The 19,925-nt window shown below is 41.2% G+C and overlaps 1 protein-coding gene across 1 annotated transcript; it reads right to left on the bottom strand.

Annotated features, from left to right (window-relative positions):
- Positions 1-1,728: 1,728 nt before the first annotated feature.
- Positions 1,729-19,723, bottom strand: RP2 (RP2 activator of ARL3 GTPase). The gene is made up of 5 exons (XM_069006472.1): positions 19,493-19,723; positions 8,766-9,431; positions 6,996-7,110; positions 5,741-5,826; positions 1,729-4,312 (listed from the first exon to the last, which is right to left on the bottom strand). Exons 1-5 carry the CDS (start codon positions 19,655-19,657, stop codon positions 4,229-4,231), a joined length of 1,116 nt encoding a protein of 371 aa, XP_068862573.1. The 5' UTR covers positions 19,658-19,723; the 3' UTR covers positions 1,729-4,228.
- Positions 19,724-19,925: the final 202 nt, after the last annotated feature.

Below are 19,925 nucleotides of genomic sequence, written 5' to 3'. Positions count from 1 at the left end.
CACCAAGATATTAATGTCTGGACTGTTAACGCTCCATGACTCCCAAGCTTTCAGTTAATTCTCCTGCACATTCTACTTCTACCACTTTTGATGTTTGCTAAGTTTTGCCATACGTAGATGGTTGTGTTGAGAGACAGAGTTCAGACTAGATAGCTTTAAAGAAAAACCTCCAGGCTGGCAAAATAGCAAATTATTATTTTTCAGAAATTGTCCTCAGCAAATTATTATAGCTCATCCTGCAAGCTCTGCAATCAGTGCCCAGGGAATGGGGTAGACTCCCAGAGCTAGCTGCCTTCCAACATACACTGCAGCAAAATGCAGTACTACAACACACAACTTCAGGAAGTGCTACAGCCAGTTGCACCATCCCACTCAAATCCACGGATGCTAGAGACAATACTTACAATCAGCACTTATCCATAGCTTTTGAAACTGTTGGACTAGAATTTACATATTTTAGATCAAGTTTAAACATGCCTTAGAAGAGCTGTTCCTGCAGACCTCCAAAAACCTACGTCACCCCTGTGGATTCAGAAGGCTTACTCAATAATTCAAAAAAGAAATGGCACAAAGGTCCCAATGAGTCAACAAGGAACTTGATAGCAAAAGACGTAGAGTTCAGGAACTAATCAGGCAGGCAACTGGACTACTCCTAGGTATTGAAAGATTCATTTCACTATGTCCTGCATTAAATTTTTAGGAAAATTAGCCTGTGAAATCAATATATTTTAGAGGATATTATGATTGCTGATTTAAATTTGTGCAGAATGCTGAATTTTGTATGAATAAAGCCTAAATACTTAAAAGCCAGCATTTAAGTAAGAAAATATTCAGCTACAGAGTTCTTACTCATGCCTAAGTCAGTAAAATTTTTTCTCCCCTTATTAGTCAGAATTACTTAAGCATATATTTTGTAATAAAAGGGTAAGGCTGCTTTATGGATTGAAAAAAATCCAAGTTTTGTAAGTGCAGCCTGGTATGTGGATTAAAGTCATGCAAAAAATGCATGTATATTAGATATGACAAAAGAAAGTGGGTGATCTTCTGGCAACTGGGGCACAGATACTTCTTCATGTTAGTATTTGAGGATGTGATTGGTAAAAATGGTGAAAATACTTAAGGGCAGCTTTGCTATGACTTAGACACTACATAAAAAAAGATTATTAGGCAACTTGAATCCAGCTGGGGTAACAAGATGGTTTTAAAACCGTATAATTGTACAATAATAGCTAAGGGTAAACCAAAAGCTTTGATACTTCAAAACTTCACAATTTTACTCAATATATTCGAAAGACAATTATACTGATACAGTACTTTATGTTCTTTCCAAGCATTTATGCTTAGTGAGAGTTACCCTAGACTATCTCTACTTGGAAGAGTCACATTTCTGACCACTTTAAAGCCGTGTTTGGAGATTTACTAAATGTTTACCTATTTTCAGGAGGTTTTTACCGGTTTTCAGATATTACATGGACCTGCTTTCTAAACTAACAATTTTACTACTATAACAACCACAATCTCTGATTGAGGAAAAATCCCTGCTGTCAAAAAATACCACCTTTTTCAGAGGATGAATGACTAGAGAGTTAATGCTTATTTTTGATGAGCTATGAGTATCTATTTCAAGATTTACCCCCGTTTAAACATGGAAATCAGTTTTTATACCTAATATAATGTAATTATGTTTTTCAATATACTGTAAGTTTAAAAAGTCTTCAGAATCCAGAGTTTAAATACTTCAAATGTTTATTATGAATCACATTCACAGTGTAATACAAATTACATTAAAAGCTACACAACAAATGTACAAAGAATACATGAAACACGTACCATTCTGTAATGCAAAGGATTCCTGACTCTTAAGCCAGAAGTGTTTTTAACACCTGTTAGCAAGAAATTGAAATCAAAAGATAATTAATTGGATTGAGAAACTCCTTCATTAGTTAGGGATTTTTTATTAGAAGTTCTTGATGTCGGTAAACAGACTGTCCATGTTAAAAAAAAAAAAAAAAGCAACACTGCTCTTCCCAGCATGTAGAAAAGTTATTCCACTGTTTCAAGCCTAGATTAATTTTCAATTAATCATCCTGTCCTCCAGCAAAAGTAGTCACAAAAGCCCATTTAGCACTTTGTTTCCAGAGCAAGTTGATGATACAAAAAATAAGCTATAAACATACACATAATCATGTGTCAGCAGGTAACTTTGGAAATATTATATGTAAAAGTTTAGAGACCAAGGTGGTCCAGTATATGCACTGCTGATATAAATCACACACGGACAGCTCTGAAGTACATTATACAATTTCAATGTACTGTCCCATACCAAAATAATACATTTACTGTACATGTCTAGATTAATTCCTGTACATGTTGACTGATGAGTTGTGCTAGTACTTTGGAGAGCAAGATAAAATTTCTAACTCTTTTCACAGCCTCACCTCACACTTATTAAAAAAAAATAATCCTGGCTGGCTAAGTGCAAGTAAGTGGTAATTTCTGCTAGCAGTTGGATTCTGGTGGTGGCTTGATTTTCTTTCACTTTATCAAATAAAAACATTTCAGATTATCTTCAGATTAAGGCAATTATCTTACCTTCAGTACACCAATGGTTTATTCAGGAGATATTCTTCCTTATTTAATCTATGCATAACTAACAAGAGGTCCTAAGGACATATTCTCTAGTTTAAACTAATGGCAAGCATTTGCCCAGTAGCAACAAAATGACAGTTCACAACCTCTCTTGGGCATTACAGAATTATGAATTTCAGAAGAACAGATTCTTTCATGTGCTAATTCAAAAAAATTAGAGATGTGTTTTTAGCCACCCACTGTGGAGCTCCAGAGCTGTGAAACTGATGAGTCAAGACTCATTTTCAGTTAAGATTTGCAAGATCTTCCCTTTTGACAGATGACCATAATGAGGAAATAGCTTTAGCACCTCAACACAGCCCCAACCCATTCAATGAATTGTAAAGGCTATGCAAACTGGCAAGCCACTGTTTTAATTACGAAATTTGGTTTTGTGTGTCTGCATGCACAATTGGTTCAAGTATTACAGAGGGCTTGTAAACCCAGACATAAGCTTTAAGTTCATGTAGAAAAATCAGTAAGGATGTAATATGCAAAAATAAATCAATCATGCATTTAATACCCATATAGACTGCCATTCTAATATGCAATATTTAGCAATAAGCATTATTACTGAACACCATTCAAATGCATCTCACAAAATGCTGGTAGCACTTCTTCAGCCTGTCTTTAGAATTAGCACAAAATAAATCGTATGGCAGTGCGTAGCACTTTCTGTACTACTTCTGAATGTAAAAGCCTTCTCCTAGGGTCTAGCAAGGAAGAAGGGGTTTTTAATGCCATCAAAGTCCTTCTCTGACTACTGGCTACTGTATGTCCCTTCTAGGAAACAACAGTGTGCCAGAGGTTTATTGCTCCACATGCAAAGAAACCTCATGTATATCCCATGTGTCAGCTAGGAATACCAGAGGCAGCTGTATTGCCAAAGAACCTCAGCAGACCTTCGAGTAGCTTCAGCAGAGCACTCACACTCAGGATTCACCTCAAAGCAGAAAAGCCTGGCAAGTGCTCACTGACCAGAATGCTGTTGTGACAACTCTCACCATAAATGCTGCTGCAAACAACTTTATTCAAAAAACGTGCTGAAGCAGAGTAAGCCAAAGTCACAAACTGCTTTTGAAAGCATTCTACAAGGACAATTCATTTCAGGCTAAGCTTTCAGAAAAAGTCAATGACTACAGCTTCCTTCCTAAACCCCCAGTGAAGACAAATTTGCATGTGGGAAAGTTTTGAAGGTCAAGTTTCACAAAAATACACTTTCTAAACAGTGTATCTGAGTTAAAGATAACAATTACTACTGCATCAAACTTGGATCAGCATTGCACTTTTAAGATAAGTATAACCATTAGATGTTGTCAAGAAACATTCAAGTGCCGATAGATGTTTAGAAATCACTGTAAAAAAGTTAGTAGAAAAGCTCAATTGTTTTTTGAAGTTAAACTTAAGTTTCAAACACAATGGACATGGAGAGCTATGCCATTTACTCCAGTTCAGATAATATGGTATTAAAACCACCAGTGGCTTTATAAAAGGGATATATGAGAAAGACAAAACTAAATGACAAAATTACTGCAATATTCAAGCCAAGTGACATCCAAGTGCTGAGACAAACCGTACGTGAGCACCTTCACGCTAAACTTCACATTCCCATCTGCATGTCAGCGAAGTTGTAGAAATTGTCTACATCTTGAGATGCTGATGCTTTGCTTTCTGATACAAAAACCTGTTTTGTTAAACAAGAAAAGTTATGCAGCAGTTAAACCAGTCTTTGCCCATTTGGAATCAGTAATGCTTATTTTTAGTTTTGCATTTCAAGAGAGACAACTCTGTTGGTTCCCACTGCATGACAGAACAAATCCTAGAATTCTCTCAGCCCTGATGCACCCACCATTTGTTATCGTCACCCCTTCCTAGCACACATGGTAGCTGCATTAACCCTTGCCTTCAGGATCAGGAGTTTAGGGCTTCATTATTCAGGGGTCACAGCTTCAGCTAGTGTCTATTTAGATGTATTTTGATTGGTAAAGTCAACTCTCTCCAGGAGAGTGGGGGAAAAATAAATACACAAAATCCTTAGACTACTACTCTCCTTTAACAGAAAGGGAGAGTTTGTAATAAAGACTTTCTTGTGCTATATTACCCTCAAAAAAACTTTGTTGCTTCTCCAGCAGATGACCATTTAAAAAAAAATAACTGTAATTACATTTGCATTTTTCAAAATGTATCAATGTATGTGAAAGTCCAAGCTCTAGGACAATCACCTTTGAAAGCTTTCAGCAGATCAACAACAATTGTTTTAGGCAATACTCAAACAGTTGAGTGTAACAGAGAGCATTGTGGCTGTTCACCAACCTCAACATGCAAGCAACAGCCTCAATCATAAAATTAAATGCTATGACTTTTTACAAGATGACTGGTTTCCAGAAACCAGGCAGCCTAGTTCCAAGTAACTCTTTTGAAAGGAACTGGAAGACTACAAGGAGCTATATGGATGCTATGTCTCAAAGACATTCTAGTTTTCTTTGAACAGCTGCCTGAAAGCAAAGGGTTTGTCACTTTCCTGTTACCAGGAGTGCTCTGAATGTTTCCAGAAACTTTCTCAAAACCATTGCCATTCAGAGAGGGGGAGCAGCAAGGAAAGAGGAGGTGTGGTGTAAGGAAGCTAAAGCGAAACAAGCTGACAGAAGAAAAAAGAGCACTGCCTTTGAAGGAAGGCATTCTGTTGTATCCAGCACAGCAAAAGTAAACACAGAAAAAGTTGAAATCCCATCATATTATCTTTGTCATGGTTTAATAGACAGGACACCACAAAGCTAAGTGACTAAATCCAAGACTTGAAGTGGAACTTTTTTGTACTATATTTATAGAACTTGATTTTGCTATTACATGAAATAACAGTTTTAAGTGGAAATCTTGTGTTCTTCAGTGGATATGGGGATTCAGAACTCTCTTTCCTAGGACAATTTTCTTGTCACTAACAAGCAATTTGGGTTTTGAAGACAAAAAAACAAAACCACAACAAAATGATATTCCAATTTTACTACCCATGAATCTAAAAAGATTGTGTACTACGTCAACACTATATCTTGACCATGAAATAGCTCAGACATTCTGTAATATTTTCGGTGAATAAAGCAATATACCAGCTTACCTTCGTCCCACTAAAAACTTCATTTATAGTGCTTCGACACTGTTCCACAGCACCATCTCCATTGAACTCCAAAGCAACCACTGGACCTGGAAAATAGTTTAATCTAAAATCAATACTACTTTTAAGGTTTGCATTGAAACAGTAGATTTCTCAATCCATAGGGAATTGTGAAGCTTGCAAGAAGTATTTTATTTTTTTGCTTGAGTAGCCCCATAACAGCAGATAAAGAATTAAAAACACTTTAATGTTAAAAAAAAAAGTACAGTGTTATCTGCAATTCCATGCTTTTTTTTTTTTTTTTTTTTGGCAGAGATTTGGGCAGGATTCCAGTTTTACTTCTTGAAAGGCAGCAATAGCACAAAAATGCTAAGGAGTGCAAGGCATCATGGAAGTGAGTCAGACTATACTGCTCAAATAGTGAGCCATTTCACAGACATCTGGAGTGGGACTGAGTCATTCAGGCATTTTTGCCTCAGTCCCAAGATAGCGAATTGCCTGATTTTTAGACTTGTTCTCACCCTCTATTTGCAGATCTGCTTTCTCTGGTTTCATTCTGAACATGGTATTTCTTCCCATATGACTGCAATATAGCCCAGAAACTAGACTATCATCTTGTAAGTGCAATGACTTTTGTCCTGTTCTTGCAATGAACATCACAAACCTCTCATGTCACCATGAATAAACCTGCATGTTGCTACCAAGCCTGGGAGTGTGTAGTGATCTTTAGCATGTAACAGATAACAAGATGTCAGTACTTCTGCAAGAAGAGACAAAACCCAACTGCAGTCATATCAATAGAAAGGCTTTAGAAATACTCTGACAGTACACCAGTTATAAACAAGAATTTTAAATGCTTATCTGCTTTATGTACATCTATACCAATTTGCTTAAATATTTATACTGAAATGCTGAACAGCTCAGTGGTTGAGCAGCATTGCTGACAAGTTCAAAATAGGCTAAAGGCATGAGCTGCTTTTGACCATTCCAGGTAGGTCTGCATGTGCCACTGCTCCTGAGCTACGCTGTTGGACCACTAGAGGGGGAGCAGAGACACAAAATACATGTGAAATAACTAATTTCTGATGCCTTCAGGAATTTTGGCTGGTTTAGGGCCTCGCTGAGGCTTCCAAAATTAATCTCAACAGGTTTTACAGTATGCCCTTGAAACACAAATTTCTCCTTCTTTTTCTTTCTTCTCCAGAACTCTCTAGTGACAGATTTCTATATCAAGAGAAGAAAGAAAACATAAACTCACCTTTTTCCAGCAGTGAAGTGAATTCTGATGCACTCTGCTGGAAAACTCTGTGAGCATCCTCTGCCTTCATTACGACTTCTTTAGTCTGTACCAGCTGAAAGCCTTTATTTGTCATCTGTTAACAGAGAAAGGATTCATGTTAAAAATGCTTCTATGGCAGAGTTCAACTTGAGTATCCAGGTTACACTGTAATAGACCCATTTTTCTCCCACACATTAAGTCACAGAGCAAAGGGACCCTTTTTGCTCTTTTCAGAGACCATTTCCTTTTTCTACACTTCTGTTTATTTTCATTCCACTCATCCAGATTTTCTCCTCCGCCCTAGTGCACCTAGAGGAATAAATGTGAATATTTTTGTTTTATATATTAGGGCCCAGCGTTATGTGTTTTTCCCCACAATCCCTCACAAGCAGAAACTAATGGGAGTTAAAGGCAGTCAGCATCTGGAAACAAGCAGTCAGTTCTCTTTAGTCTGCAATAGTTCAGTCAAGCATTAGCTCAAACACTCATCTATCCACTGCTGAAGTTTTCAGTTTTGGAACAGTAGTTAACAATGTTTGAAAACACATATACACATCCCAGCCCACCCCCTCATTTTCACTCCAAATCTAATATGAAACTAAAAGCATGTTGGAAAGGAGCAAATACATTTTTACTTCCAAAACATCCATTCATCTACAGAGCAGTTGGATTTCTACAGAAACTCACTAACTAGTCTCTTAGCATCTTCTTAACTCTAATATCTAAATAACTGCTAACAGAGGAGAACACATCTATTACCTTCTTTTCTGTAGCTATTCCTTTGCCAGAAAAAAATCCAACCCATAAGTATCATTATCTGCCTTCACTCAGTAGCTCAGTTCCACAAAAGTCCAACTGGGCAGTGGGAAGGCAAGGAGACACACTACAGCTTTCTTGCCTTGCAGATAAACACCCAAGGGAAAGAGCTCCACCAGATGTTTAGTTGATCATACAACACTGTGATCAGCAGCTTTTGCAGACACCACTGTCAGATGCTGTAGCCCATGGTTACTGGCTCTGCTCTGTGACATCCTTGGCACTTCAGGATGATGAAAGCAGCCAGCCACTCCCAGGTTTTAGCCCCAGGAAAGTACAAACTCAGCCAAGCTTGGAAGCTGCTGCCTCACAGAAAAAAAAAAAAAAAAAAAAAAAAAGAGACCAAAAAAGAAAGAAAGAAAAAACCAAGACCAACAAAAAAGCTATTTAAGTCATTGAAGACAGCTGACCAGCCGTGACAAACACTCACTGCCCCTTTCAGAAAAAAGTTCCAACACTGGATGACACATGGGATGCATTTTAACACCGTTTTTTTTTTTAGACTCTGTTAGTACTGGAAAAACTTTCAGGACAGACTTTGGTTAGCTGACACTTTCAGGGCAATAAGCTAACAAGTTAATCAGCTACATCCCTTTCACAAGCACTGTCAATCACTTACTCTGTATTTGACCAAGTTCATCAAATCAACTACACATGTTCTTCAGAGCATCATTTTCCTGTGCCATGATGGAAAACTACACCAGAACTGTTAGAGGATAGATTTGCCACCCAGCATGTCAGCTGCAGAGCAACTGACTGATCAAATGAGATTCAGTCTTTATCTTGCTTTAAGGTTTTAAACAGTGCAGTTGATCAGTATGGTCAGTAGGCAAACAGAGCCTCTATATTCCCCCTCTAGGGAGCACCAGAGGCTGTCCAGAGGAAAATTTAATTAGGAATCAAAAAACCTGAATGAAGACAAAGGTTGCTTACCTCATCAATTAACTTCCTGGCATTTGCAGTTGTGTAGTCACCAGCAAAAAACACAGCCAAACACGATTCATCGCTGCTTTTCTGTCTCTGCCCTCGAGTTATTGGTATTATGCTCTTTGTAGCATCAGTAGAAATCCTGACGGCTTTCAGCTCCTCAGAGCTGGGCAAAGGAACATAATCTTGGACTACAGCAGTTTCAGGCAAAAGGCCCCAGTTATTTTCTCCAGACCCAGGGGTAAAGTCATGGATGTTGCTCCATGTGTTATTGAAGATACTCAGACCAGCATCTTTAAATTGTAAAGCAAGCTCAGGATAATAGTACTGGAAACATCCAAATTTCATACCTGTGGAGGACTCTATAATGGGCTGGGTGGCACAGCACAAGAACACCTCCAGCTTTCTGCAGTCCCGCGTGCGGAACTGTTGGCAGGCAACCACGCACTTACAATCTTTGCAGTCACGGAAAAACACGCTGCCTTTTATCGGTCCTAAAAAGATTTGGCAATTTACACAGTCATCAACAGTGATTGTAGCAGAATGGTCAAATATGTAGATTTTACAGTTCTCGCAGTCCTGAATGACAAATTGTTGCCCTGCTACTTTTCCAGGCAGTCGACCCACAGTTTCATCTTTAAGTCCGGAAAAAGTGTAATCTTTGGGGTCAATCTGAAGGAGGAAGAAAAAAAAAAGAATGTTAAAGTCTTCAAATACAGACAATATTATAATGCTAAATGCCAATTGACTTGCACTGACTGAAGTGCCACTGAATTGTACAGGATAAACTGCCACAAGGGGCTTCAGTGAGTGATGAAACATCAGAAGCAACTCTTTTAGTTAAACTACTGGAATACACAGTACTGAGGTACAACTAAAAAGTGAAACTACACTTACAAGATGCTCCAGGGGGAAAAAACACAACAGCTCAGTTTGTCCTTTAATACAGGAAGGGGGCAAGGGGAGCCAGTTTTATCTGTGGACTCTAAACTGTTTCAACGAGGATGATGGTTCTGGGTATTAGAGTCGTAACTGTAATAAATAAATTGTCCAACATACTTACAGATTCATAAAGCTGGAGATACACAGTATTTCCTTTTCAAGTAGCTTTCTTGGTCCTATTTTACCACACCTCAACACATTGCAAGGAAACCTTGTTGCAGTCAAGCAGTATCTTCTCTATTATGTTTGCAAACTACAGAAAGCTCATTAATCTGTGCCACAGCATTATCTTGTGCTAACAATGACAAGATTTTTGTGCTAAAAAAAACATATGAGATTGTTTTAGCTATGTGAAAGAAGCAAAAAGTGGCAGTGGTGGTACAGGGGGCATGTTTGCAGATCTCCTCCACACTCCAGCATCCCTCTCACTGGCACAGAACACTTGAGAGAGGCTGTGGGACTGGGACTCTCCTTTAGGGAGCAACAACTCAGAAGCCACACAGCACCTAGGATTAATGCAATACAGGTGGAAAGCATAAATAATACAGCCCATGCTGTCCTAAAACCAGAAGAACCTGAGCTGGCTTATTTCTAGATCTAAGTTAAGTCTCAAGTCAACTGCAATTCCTGGAGCAAATTCTACTCTGCCCTCTTGTGAAAGCTCATTAAAATAGCACTCAGAAGTGTCCAAGTACCTGAAAGAGCCTACCACAAGACCACTTCACAAACTTGCTATTTGATTATCAGCCTGAGGCTCCTAAAATTTGCTGTACCATAATCAGTTTTGGTGTAGCCCAATTTCTAAGAAACTTCTCCTTCCTAGCATGTCAAACATTGACACGATATTTAGAGACCAGCAAAAGGCATAAACCAGAATGGGCTAGCACCCATTCACTAAACCAGCTTTGGTAGCTTTTGACTGGAACAGCCCAAGGAAGCTAAAAATCTCTACCAACTGATAAAATGTACTTCATTCTATGCAACATATGTGACCTTCAGGCAGGAAAGGAGCTTTGCAACCGATAATCTTCCAAATAAATTGCAAATTGAGACAATGAAGATGGCTTCCTAGAATTATCTCCTCAATCATATTTAGTACCACTAGTATATATCCAGGAAAGTTAGTTGGAAGTGTTAAAAATAAAATTGTGAGACTCAAAAGATAAGGGACACTGCATGGAGACTCAGTCACATGGCATGCTTTGGATTCAAACTCTCCAAAGTCTTTAGTCTCAAGTAATGTTATATATTTGATCCATATGCAAGTTATTTACACTCATATTCCCTCTTACTTGAGAATATAAGTATTGAAACTGCTTTTGGACATATTCTTCCCAGGCATCTCCTAGAACATTTATGTATGTGTATATTTGTATGTTGGGTGTTGTTTTTTTTAAATAACCATGGCAGACAGACTTCCCGCCTTCAAAAGAGGCACAGAGGAACAGTTACTTCTCTTAGGAATGAGAAGTTCAGTGTTTCCAGAACTTACAGCTTTTTTGAAACTTGGCACCTAAGCACATCCTACTGAATTACTCTGCTCTACAAAGCCTCTGAAGCAGCACTAGCTCATCCTACACAGCGGCCTTTGTAGGGATGTGTGAAACTTCACATTGCAATTTTATTTAGGCCTAGGTGAAAAACACTGGTTAGTCAGCAAACTCACAGCTTACAGACAGTCTCAAATGAGAGTTTTTGAGTAAGAACAGTAGTCAAGATAAAAATTCACCTTATTAGCAGATTCAGGAGCTCCTCTTTATTTCCCTGTTTTCCAGAACTAAGACTGCTGCCCTGACACAGCTTTTACTTCTCAGTTTGTTGACCATGCTATGGAGTTTGCCCATTTCCCTTAATTTTGCTTTGCAGTTATCCTTTTAAAGACCAAGAGTATTTATTGATTAACATGCAGTACAGACTGAAGGGACTGCATGAAATAGATTTAATACTCTCTCCCCACACGGGGTTACTGCCCCTGAGAGGAGGGGTAACCTAAGAGACCATAGCAGATAGAAATATTTCACTTCTCCTGGGTAAAAGAAACCTGCCAGAGAAACACGCATGAAGGCAGAACTGTGATTTGGAGGAAGCATCCAACAGCTCCTCATATGCTCCTAGGATTATAGAATAGTTTAAATTGGAAAAGACCTCTAAGACCATCAAGTGCAACCACTAACCTAACATTGCCAAGTCCACCACTAAACCATGTCCCCAACTGCCACATCTACACATCTTTTTTAAATACCTCCAGGGATGGTGACTCAATCAATTCCCTGGGATGCCTGTTCCAACTCTTTCCACGAATAAATTTTTCTTAATGTCCAATCTATGCCTCCCCTGGAGTAACTTGAGGCCTTTTCATCTTGTTCTGTCACTGGGTGCTTGGGAGAAGAGACCAACCCTGACCTCCTACAGCCTCCTTTCAGGTGGATGTAGAGAGCCTCCTTTTCTTCCAACTAAACAGCCCCAGCTCCCTCAGATGCTTCTCATCAGACCTGTGCTCCAGACCCTTCACCAGCTCCATTGCCCTTCTCTGGACACACTCCAGCACGTCGGTGTCTTTCTTGAAGTGAGGAATCCAGAACTGAATACAGGATTTGAGATGCAACCTCACCAATGCCAAGTACAGGCCATGGTCCTAGTCCTGCTGGCCACACTATTTTTGACACAAGCCAGGATGCCATCGGCCCTCTTGATTTGTGTTCACCATCTCTGAAATCTTCAGGTTAATATTAAATCACTGCAACCACCTTCCTTCCCCTGACAGTCAACATCAACTGCTTCTTAAGCTCTGTCTTGGCAACAAAGAAAAAAAAGGAGGCTAGGAAAGCCAAAAGAAACAGAAGAAAGTAACATCTGCAGCCTCATACAACCACAACCAGGGCTATGCACATTTCTCTGCCCATTTGTCTGGTGCTCCATTGGCTATAAAATCTTAAGCATGTGGCAGGTCAGCAAAACTCAATTATTTGATAACTCATATATTTGTCCTTTGTGTTTGGATAAAGTTTCAAAAAACTTCGTCCAAATCCACCCATCTCACTCAAAGAGACACTTTACTTTCCAGCCCTTAACAGATTTTTTTAAATGTCTTTTTTCCCCCCCAGGCTGATATAAGTTCAAAAGATGACTATTCATAGAGATAACTTTTAATATTTTCAGCTGAATGTAAAGAGTTCTTAGAGTAGATAAGAGTCATACATTAATAGGTATTGGCACAGCTCAGGATTTGAAACCTTCTAGCATAAGTGGCTATGCACAGGTTCAGGGATTACTCCACAGAATGACCTAAAATAACCAGATGTGACGATGAGAAAGTTAGCCCTGTTTACAGGGCTAATATTCTTCCTTCTCAAAACAGGCACAGAAGTTTAATCTTTGGTTATCAGTAATTACAATGGTGAGAAGTCTGTTACAAAGGGCTAGAGGACAAATTGTAAGGAGCAAGGATTTTAAAGAACAAAAAGAAGGAGAGAAGTGAGGGCAAATGAGTTTGTCATGGCTGCTTACAACTCTAGGACATCCTGTTACAAGTGCAAGGTGCGTTAAGCAGCTTTCCTTCCTGCAAACACTTGTCTTGCAAGAAGGTCAGAGGCTATGTGAAAGCTGCACATGACATACATCTCTTCAGCCACCATTATCCAGTTTACTGGAACCAAGACTGGGCAGCTCCCGTTTGGAAGAAGACTTAGAAGTACTAGACCTTCAGAGTTGTTAGTGGTTAACTGTGCCTAGAATCACAAAGGATCTCAACATCTTGAACTCTTTCTGGGATGAGTTCACGTCTTAGCAAGACTTTTTCACAGGGTCCATCAGGGAAGGAGTTTCAGTCAACAGTGATACACCCCCACAGATATGAGAAGTTCTTAACAGGTTACAGCTCTCCCCTAGCTACCCGTGCCTAGGCTGATGAGCAAACAGTTTGTAAAGTATTTCTAAACCACTTACACTAAGGTCTTCTCTTTTAAATATAATTCTCAAAAAATCATCCTCTATCTCTCTAACTCAGTACAGACGGCAGTTCAGAGATTAATTATATACAGCTGATGACATACAAAAGTTGGCTGCTGACCCAGTGACATTAAAAGCTGCACCTATAGGGTAGGCACACCAACTTAAGAAGCTTTAAGCGCTATTTTTGTCAGCAGGGGAATTAACATAAGGGAAATAAGAAAGAAAAGTGCATTCCCAGGCCTAGACACTTCTGCATACTCATACTTGCAGGGGTTTGGTGCCCTTAAGTAATGAGTTGCAACATCCTCTGGAGACTGCCTGTTGAAGTTTCTCACCCACTGGCAGATTTCAAGATTCTTGCACAACAAGAAAAAGTGCAAAGAGTAGCACAGGTTTCTGTTACTAGCAAACAGTTTTTCATTTTGGAGCCCTGACTTTAAAAGTGGCCAATACAACAGTATGAATGCTCATTTCCTTCCATTCTTGGTAATATTCACGCTTTTCCATAATGCCCATAACAGCATAAAATGGTAATTCATATAGCAAACCACTGCCAAATACTGCGTACAGAAAAAGTGAAAGAAGAAAGGAAGCTACTACAGGCTTTGATCTAACTGGCAATACTGCTTAATATGAACCTTCTGACTGCTTCTCAGCTGATCTCATCACATTCTGAGAAACATAGCAGTACTTCTTCTGGTGCTCTGGGAAGCATAAGGGAGATACCTTGGATTTAAGGACAAAATATTTCATTGTTTAGAGGAAAAAAAAAGTTATTTTATTAATATTCCAAAATAAAATACAAAATGGCTACCTAAACAAGTTCTAGACAGTTCAAGATACCCGAGTCAGTTCAGACCATTCACGAAGAATCCTCAAATGTAAGGTAAGTAACAAAGGACTACCTATGATTTAGGCAAAAAAGTTAAACCTCTTAGTTTTTTTAATTGTTTAACTACAGCTACACAGCACAGTAACAATGATAGCTGCATGTTTCTTATCAACTAAACCAGTTAAATTGCAAGTCAGTTGACATAAAACAAAACTTCACTTGTTCCTTCTAAAAGTAAAAAAAACATCTGGGAAGGAAAGTTCCTCTAAGCTCTAAATGCCCCTGTGATCATAATTAATCTAATCCTACTTCTTTGAGCATGAGACAACAGCAAAAAAGACGATGCAGCTATTTGTGTTTCTTCTCCTGTGGAGAAGGTCATGAGTGTATCTGCCATCACAAGACACAAACGCCCAGTTCTTGTCTGTACATACCCATACTCAGTTACTGCTGTTGGTCACACAGTGGGAAAGGAGAACAACCCAGGTGGAAAGCTAGCTGAAGAAGGCTGAGAAGGGCTGAGCACCACCAAGTTCCTCTTCTACGCTTGGTCAGAAGGAGACTCTCATGACAGCCCAAAGCCATCAAGAGACATAAGTCCTCAGGATTCAATGCAGTAATAACAGACTCTGGAATAAACTGTGCACTACTTATACTTGTGGACTCAGAATCCCAGAGCACCAAGAAACTGAATACTCATCCTTGTCCCTTCTGTTTTCAAGATAATCTGATCCTTTGGTTCTTCTACTGCACTATAAGTAATCTTCATACAGTTCTCTGAACCCAAGGCTCAGTAAGCATTAGAGACTCCAGCAGATTTACAATGCTATCTAAATTTGATTAAATTTTGCATACCTTAAAACTTCTGTCCTCACTTAAAGTCACAAAGAAATCTGAAAAGGCCACTCAAATTCATATACTTTCCTTAATTTCAATTAAACTACCAGCACCTTATAGTATTTTCTATTTAGATTTTTCTACCACGTGGTCCATTTTTGGGACTATTACACAAGAGTTACATAGTCAGTGGAATATCATCATATTACTCTTTTTCTAGGGCTACACTAGCAGACAGTATCAATAGTAACCATCTTTTGCCATCAGAACATGATTAAAATAGGCTCAATTAGCAATGATGTCCTTCAGAAGCAGAAGAAATAGTTTTTTTGGAGGAAACCCCCCGGTTCAGTCACTCCTCTACATATCCCTAATCACACAAACATGCTCACAAGTGTGCCTACATTCTTCTGCCATGTCAGAATGGCATTAGTTTAAAGGAAGACAGCTGGAGTGTCTGAGCAGCAAGACATACCCACCTGTAAGAATATACAGAGCATAGTTTACAAAAACTACAGACAATTGCCAAACCTGCTTCCAAAACTACACTATATAACCACAACTGCACCACTGAGTAGGAGAACCTAAAATCAGAAACACATCCCCAAATGGTGGAAATAAACATCAAAAGACCACTTAGCACATCTGTTGATAGAGTTGAGGTTTTCAAGGTTTAGAATACAATTCAATGCACTTGATGAACAAAAAGGAGTCTTGATGCCACAGGTTTTCCAACTGGCCTCAATATAACTTTGTGTACAAACACAAACTGTGAAATAAATAAATATATGTGTTGCATCAGAAATGAGAAAGCAACAGACAACAGGACAACATTTAAAGCTACTACATTAACACGGACATGGTATCACTTAATACAAACTGGGGTCAACAAGTTTAGTGCACCAAGTGCTCAGTACTCCTTCACCTAAGATAAGGTGACTCCAGTGCTTTCCTGATTTAATGTATTAATCTTAAACCCAAAAAGCTCAATGAAAAATAAGGCAGCAAAGAGCAAGAGAAGTGGACTTAAACATTAAATAGCCATTCTTAGGCTGTACAGTATAAAATCAAGCAGCTAATTTGATGGCTTACACAGTTCACTAGCACAGCCCATATTCACTGATTCTTCTGGTTTTTAAGAGTCTTTTATAGAAAAGGAGGAAGTTTTACATGCAATACCTGACAGCTTTTTTTTTACTCGACAGAGGTAGATTGTTGGTGCTGTAACAGCTTCATATGTTAGCTTGAGCCTACTTCCAGCGAGTTAACAACAATCATCTCCTTAGCAACAAGGCCGTCTATTCTCTGAATCAAGTCTTTCTATATCCTGACTTTCTTTCTTTTAGTTTTCAAAGTTAGCTGTGTATAAGTAGATGGGGTAAAAATTCTCATACTGTCATAGGTTAGCAAGCATAGTCCCAGAAGGGATGTCCTTGCTAAGGGGTGCTTACAGCTTCCTCTGGGACCTGTCAGAACCTATCAGTGGCCAGTTTGAATATGGACAATTCTTTAAGCCACTTAAAGTTGTGACCGCCTCTGTGATACACACTTAAGAATAGACAAACTCCCCCCCCCCAGCTCTCTCTCGTTTCCGGCGCTGGCACAGGTGGCTGCAGGCCCCGTGCGGGGGCCAGCGGGCCCAGCCCAGGCCCTGCTTGGGCCAGGCCGGGCCGGGCCACGGCTCCAGGATGACCCCCCCAGCAGGGCTGTGGGCAGCCAGAGCGGCTCGGAACCTCTTCCCCCCGCCACTGCAGCCAAGATTTCAGCAAAGCGGCACCTCTGTCCGGCAGAGGTCAGGTGACCAACAGCGATAAGCCACACTCCAGCTGCAAGGCCGAGGTGAGATTAACCCTTTTAGTGCTGTGAAGAGCTGAAAACCTGAGGGAAGAGAAAGAGGAGATGCTTAAAGCTGAAATTCTGTTGTGAAGCTATGATATATCAGAGTATCCCGTTGTAATTTCATGAAGATATGGGGGGGTGGAGTGTTCAACTCGCAAGCAAAAACACCTGCGCTGAGATAGGCAGATGCTGACACAGCTGTAATTTCTTGAGAAGTTTGGACAGGGAGAGATGGAAGTGATGAGGACTTTTGCTCCACACGGGAAAGGAGAAAACCTCTGTTCCTAGAGATGCTCCCAGAGATAGTCCTAAAGATGAAGATGAGGAAGACCCTTTGCTCCCAGGGAAGAAGAAGGGCCTCTGTTCTTAGAGATGAAATGCTCCCAGAGATGGGTGAAGAAAACTTTTGTTTCTGAACGGCTCAACCTTAAAATTGTACCCCAAAAATCTTCAAGAGTGGACCCTCAAAAGCAGTTGCGGAAAAGCTGCAAGTCGGGGGAAGGGACTCACATGCGAGCAGAGAGACTCCTCTTCCTAAATGGACTGAACAATATTTGGAAGTGGGCGGCTGTCTCGGTGTGATACTGTTTTCATAGCATGAGCAAGAAGAGACTTCTCTTTCTAAATGGACTGAACAAGGTTATTATGGAAGTGGTAAACAGACTGAGCATCTCAAGGGTTGTCTTTTTACATTGTCAGTGGGAGAAGGGAGGAAGGTGGGGGGAGGAGGAGAGTTCTGAAGGTGGTATAATTTTTTTTCCCTCTTTTAGGTCTGTTAATAAACTTCTTTATATTCCTTCAAGTTTGGTGCCTGCTTTGCGTTTCTCCTAATTCTTATCTCACAGAAGATAAACAGTAATGAGTATTTTGGACCCAAACCACTACACTAAATTGGTGTTTCTGCCCGGTTACAAACCCAACCCGCTACACATACCTGTTGCACTTAAGCTGGTGAATTTGCTCTAAAATTAAAAAATATTATTCCAAAGGTTGATCTAGTAATTTACTTTTAGACAGACTAAGTTTTGTTCTGCCACTCTAAAATATGGCTTCAGTACAGCCCCTCCCCCAGTAAGAACAGTCCATACAAGTGACAGGCTGCTATCCTCCCCTTCTCTGTCTGCTCTGTAAATATCCACTATCCAGTCAAAGCAACAAGCCCAACACAGATTGCTCATCTTTATCCTCAAGGAACCGATTCCTCCAGGCCACACGCACACTCTAACTCATCTCCATCTAAGCTTGTCTTAATCTACTTGGAAGACTTAAGGGACACCCTAGAGCACCTGGCCAAGTCTAAAAAACAAGCAAGCTAAACATTCAAATAAGTTCACACATTTTCTTTTCCATATGCGTAAAATATGGCCTAAAGGTTTGAGGATTTTGTTGAAACCGCATCAATTAAGTTTATCGTCTGCCCCAGTTTCTGCTTCCCCCACCCGAAGGCAGCTGGAGAGGAAAGGAAGGGAGGCCTAGCAGGGCTATAATGTCATGATATATTTAGGAAGTGAAACCTGAAATGAGGCTAGGAAGAAATACATTTAATCCGGCATTTAAATGCTTTCCTATTCGAGTCTTCATGACTGTCTCCAGGAGCTCTGGAAACAGCATGGGGAAGGATTTGTCTTCATCTGTCATTTTAGGGGCTGATAAGTTAGTTCTACTTCCTCTAGCCAAAAAAAAAAACAACCAAAAAAAAAAAAAAAAAAAAAAAAAAAAAAAAACCAAACAAACCAACAGCGCAAACACCCTAGCAGGAGGAATCAATACAGACAGTCAGGACACACGGCACGAGTTCTGTACTTCCGCCGCAATGCCAGGTGCGGGGACTCGCCCGGGCACCAGCAGCTCCTCAGCCTTTAATCCCGGTGTGCTCGGGTGAAGCACGCACCGGGGGCACTTCGCGCTGTATGAGGAATCCCGAAGGCAGGCAGACACCCGTGGGGACTGCCAAAGCCAAGCTGCGTGCCTACACCCCCTGTCCCACGGGAGGCAGCGCCAGCCCCTATCCGGAGCAGCCCCGCACCGGGGACCGATGCTCGCACCGCCGGCAGCCGCGGCATCCAGCGCGCCGCCCTCTCTACTTGCACAATTTGAGACTGCCTAAACACTTTTTAGTGTTTAGTGGCTAAACACTTTTTAATTGTTCAAATAACCGCACTGAACTGCGCGGACCGAGCCGTAACAGCGGGACCGGGAAGGCGTGCTCCCTGCCGGAGCACACACCCCGCCGCAAACGCCGGGCGGCAGGAGAGGGCGAGGCGGTGCCCACCGAGAGAGGCGATACTCCCCAGCCCCAGCCCGCGGCCGGCGGCAGCAGCCGGGGCGGTACCTTGGCTCGCAGGTCCCAGCTGTACTGCGGTGCCTTCTGCTCGCCGGGCGCCACGTCCTGCCCGGCTCCCGCTGGCTGCTGCTGCTGCTGCTGCTGCTGCTGCTGCTGCTGCTGCTGCTGGCCGCCCAGGGCCAGCTTCCTGCGGCGGGAGAAGAAACACCCCATGGCGCTGCTGCCGCCGCCGCCACCCGGCGGGGAGAGGCTGGGAGCAGGGAAGGGCTCGCCAGCGCCGCGCCGCCCCGCCCCGCCGGCTTCCGGTTTTCCCCCGTCTCCCGTAGCGACCGCGACATTTCCCCCCGCCTTCGCCTTCCGCGCTCCGTCCCGCTCCAACCATCGCCGCCGGCCCGCGGAGGCGCCTGGACGGGGCGGTGACTGGCAGAGGGCGGGGTGTCGCCGGAGGCAGCGCAGCCGCGGGGCGGAGAAGGCCGGGGGC

The sequence above is a fragment of the Aphelocoma coerulescens genome, chromosome 1 (genome assembly GCF_041296385.1).
Source record: "Aphelocoma coerulescens isolate FSJ_1873_10779 chromosome 1, UR_Acoe_1.0, whole genome shotgun sequence".
Lineage (NCBI taxonomy): Eukaryota > Metazoa > Chordata > Aves > Passeriformes > Corvidae > Aphelocoma > Aphelocoma coerulescens.
Note: the sequence above shows the minus strand (reverse complement) of the source record. Positions and strands in the feature narration are given on the sequence as shown.

Excerpts from the sequence above, each read along its gene's own strand:
- RP2 (XM_069006472.1), bottom strand. The coding sequence starts at position 19,657 with ATGGGGTGTTTCTTCTCCCGCCGCAGGAAGCTGGCCCTGGGCGGCCAG. Across the intron at positions 7,111-8,765 it reads CCAGGAAGTTAATTGATGAG|ATGACAAATAAAGGCTTTCA; the intron begins GTAAGCAACCTT and ends CTCTGTTAACAG. Across the intron at positions 4,313-5,740 it reads AAGTTTTTAGTGGGACGAAG|GTTTTTGTATCAGAAAGCAA; the intron begins GTAAGCTGGTAT and ends TTAACAAAACAG.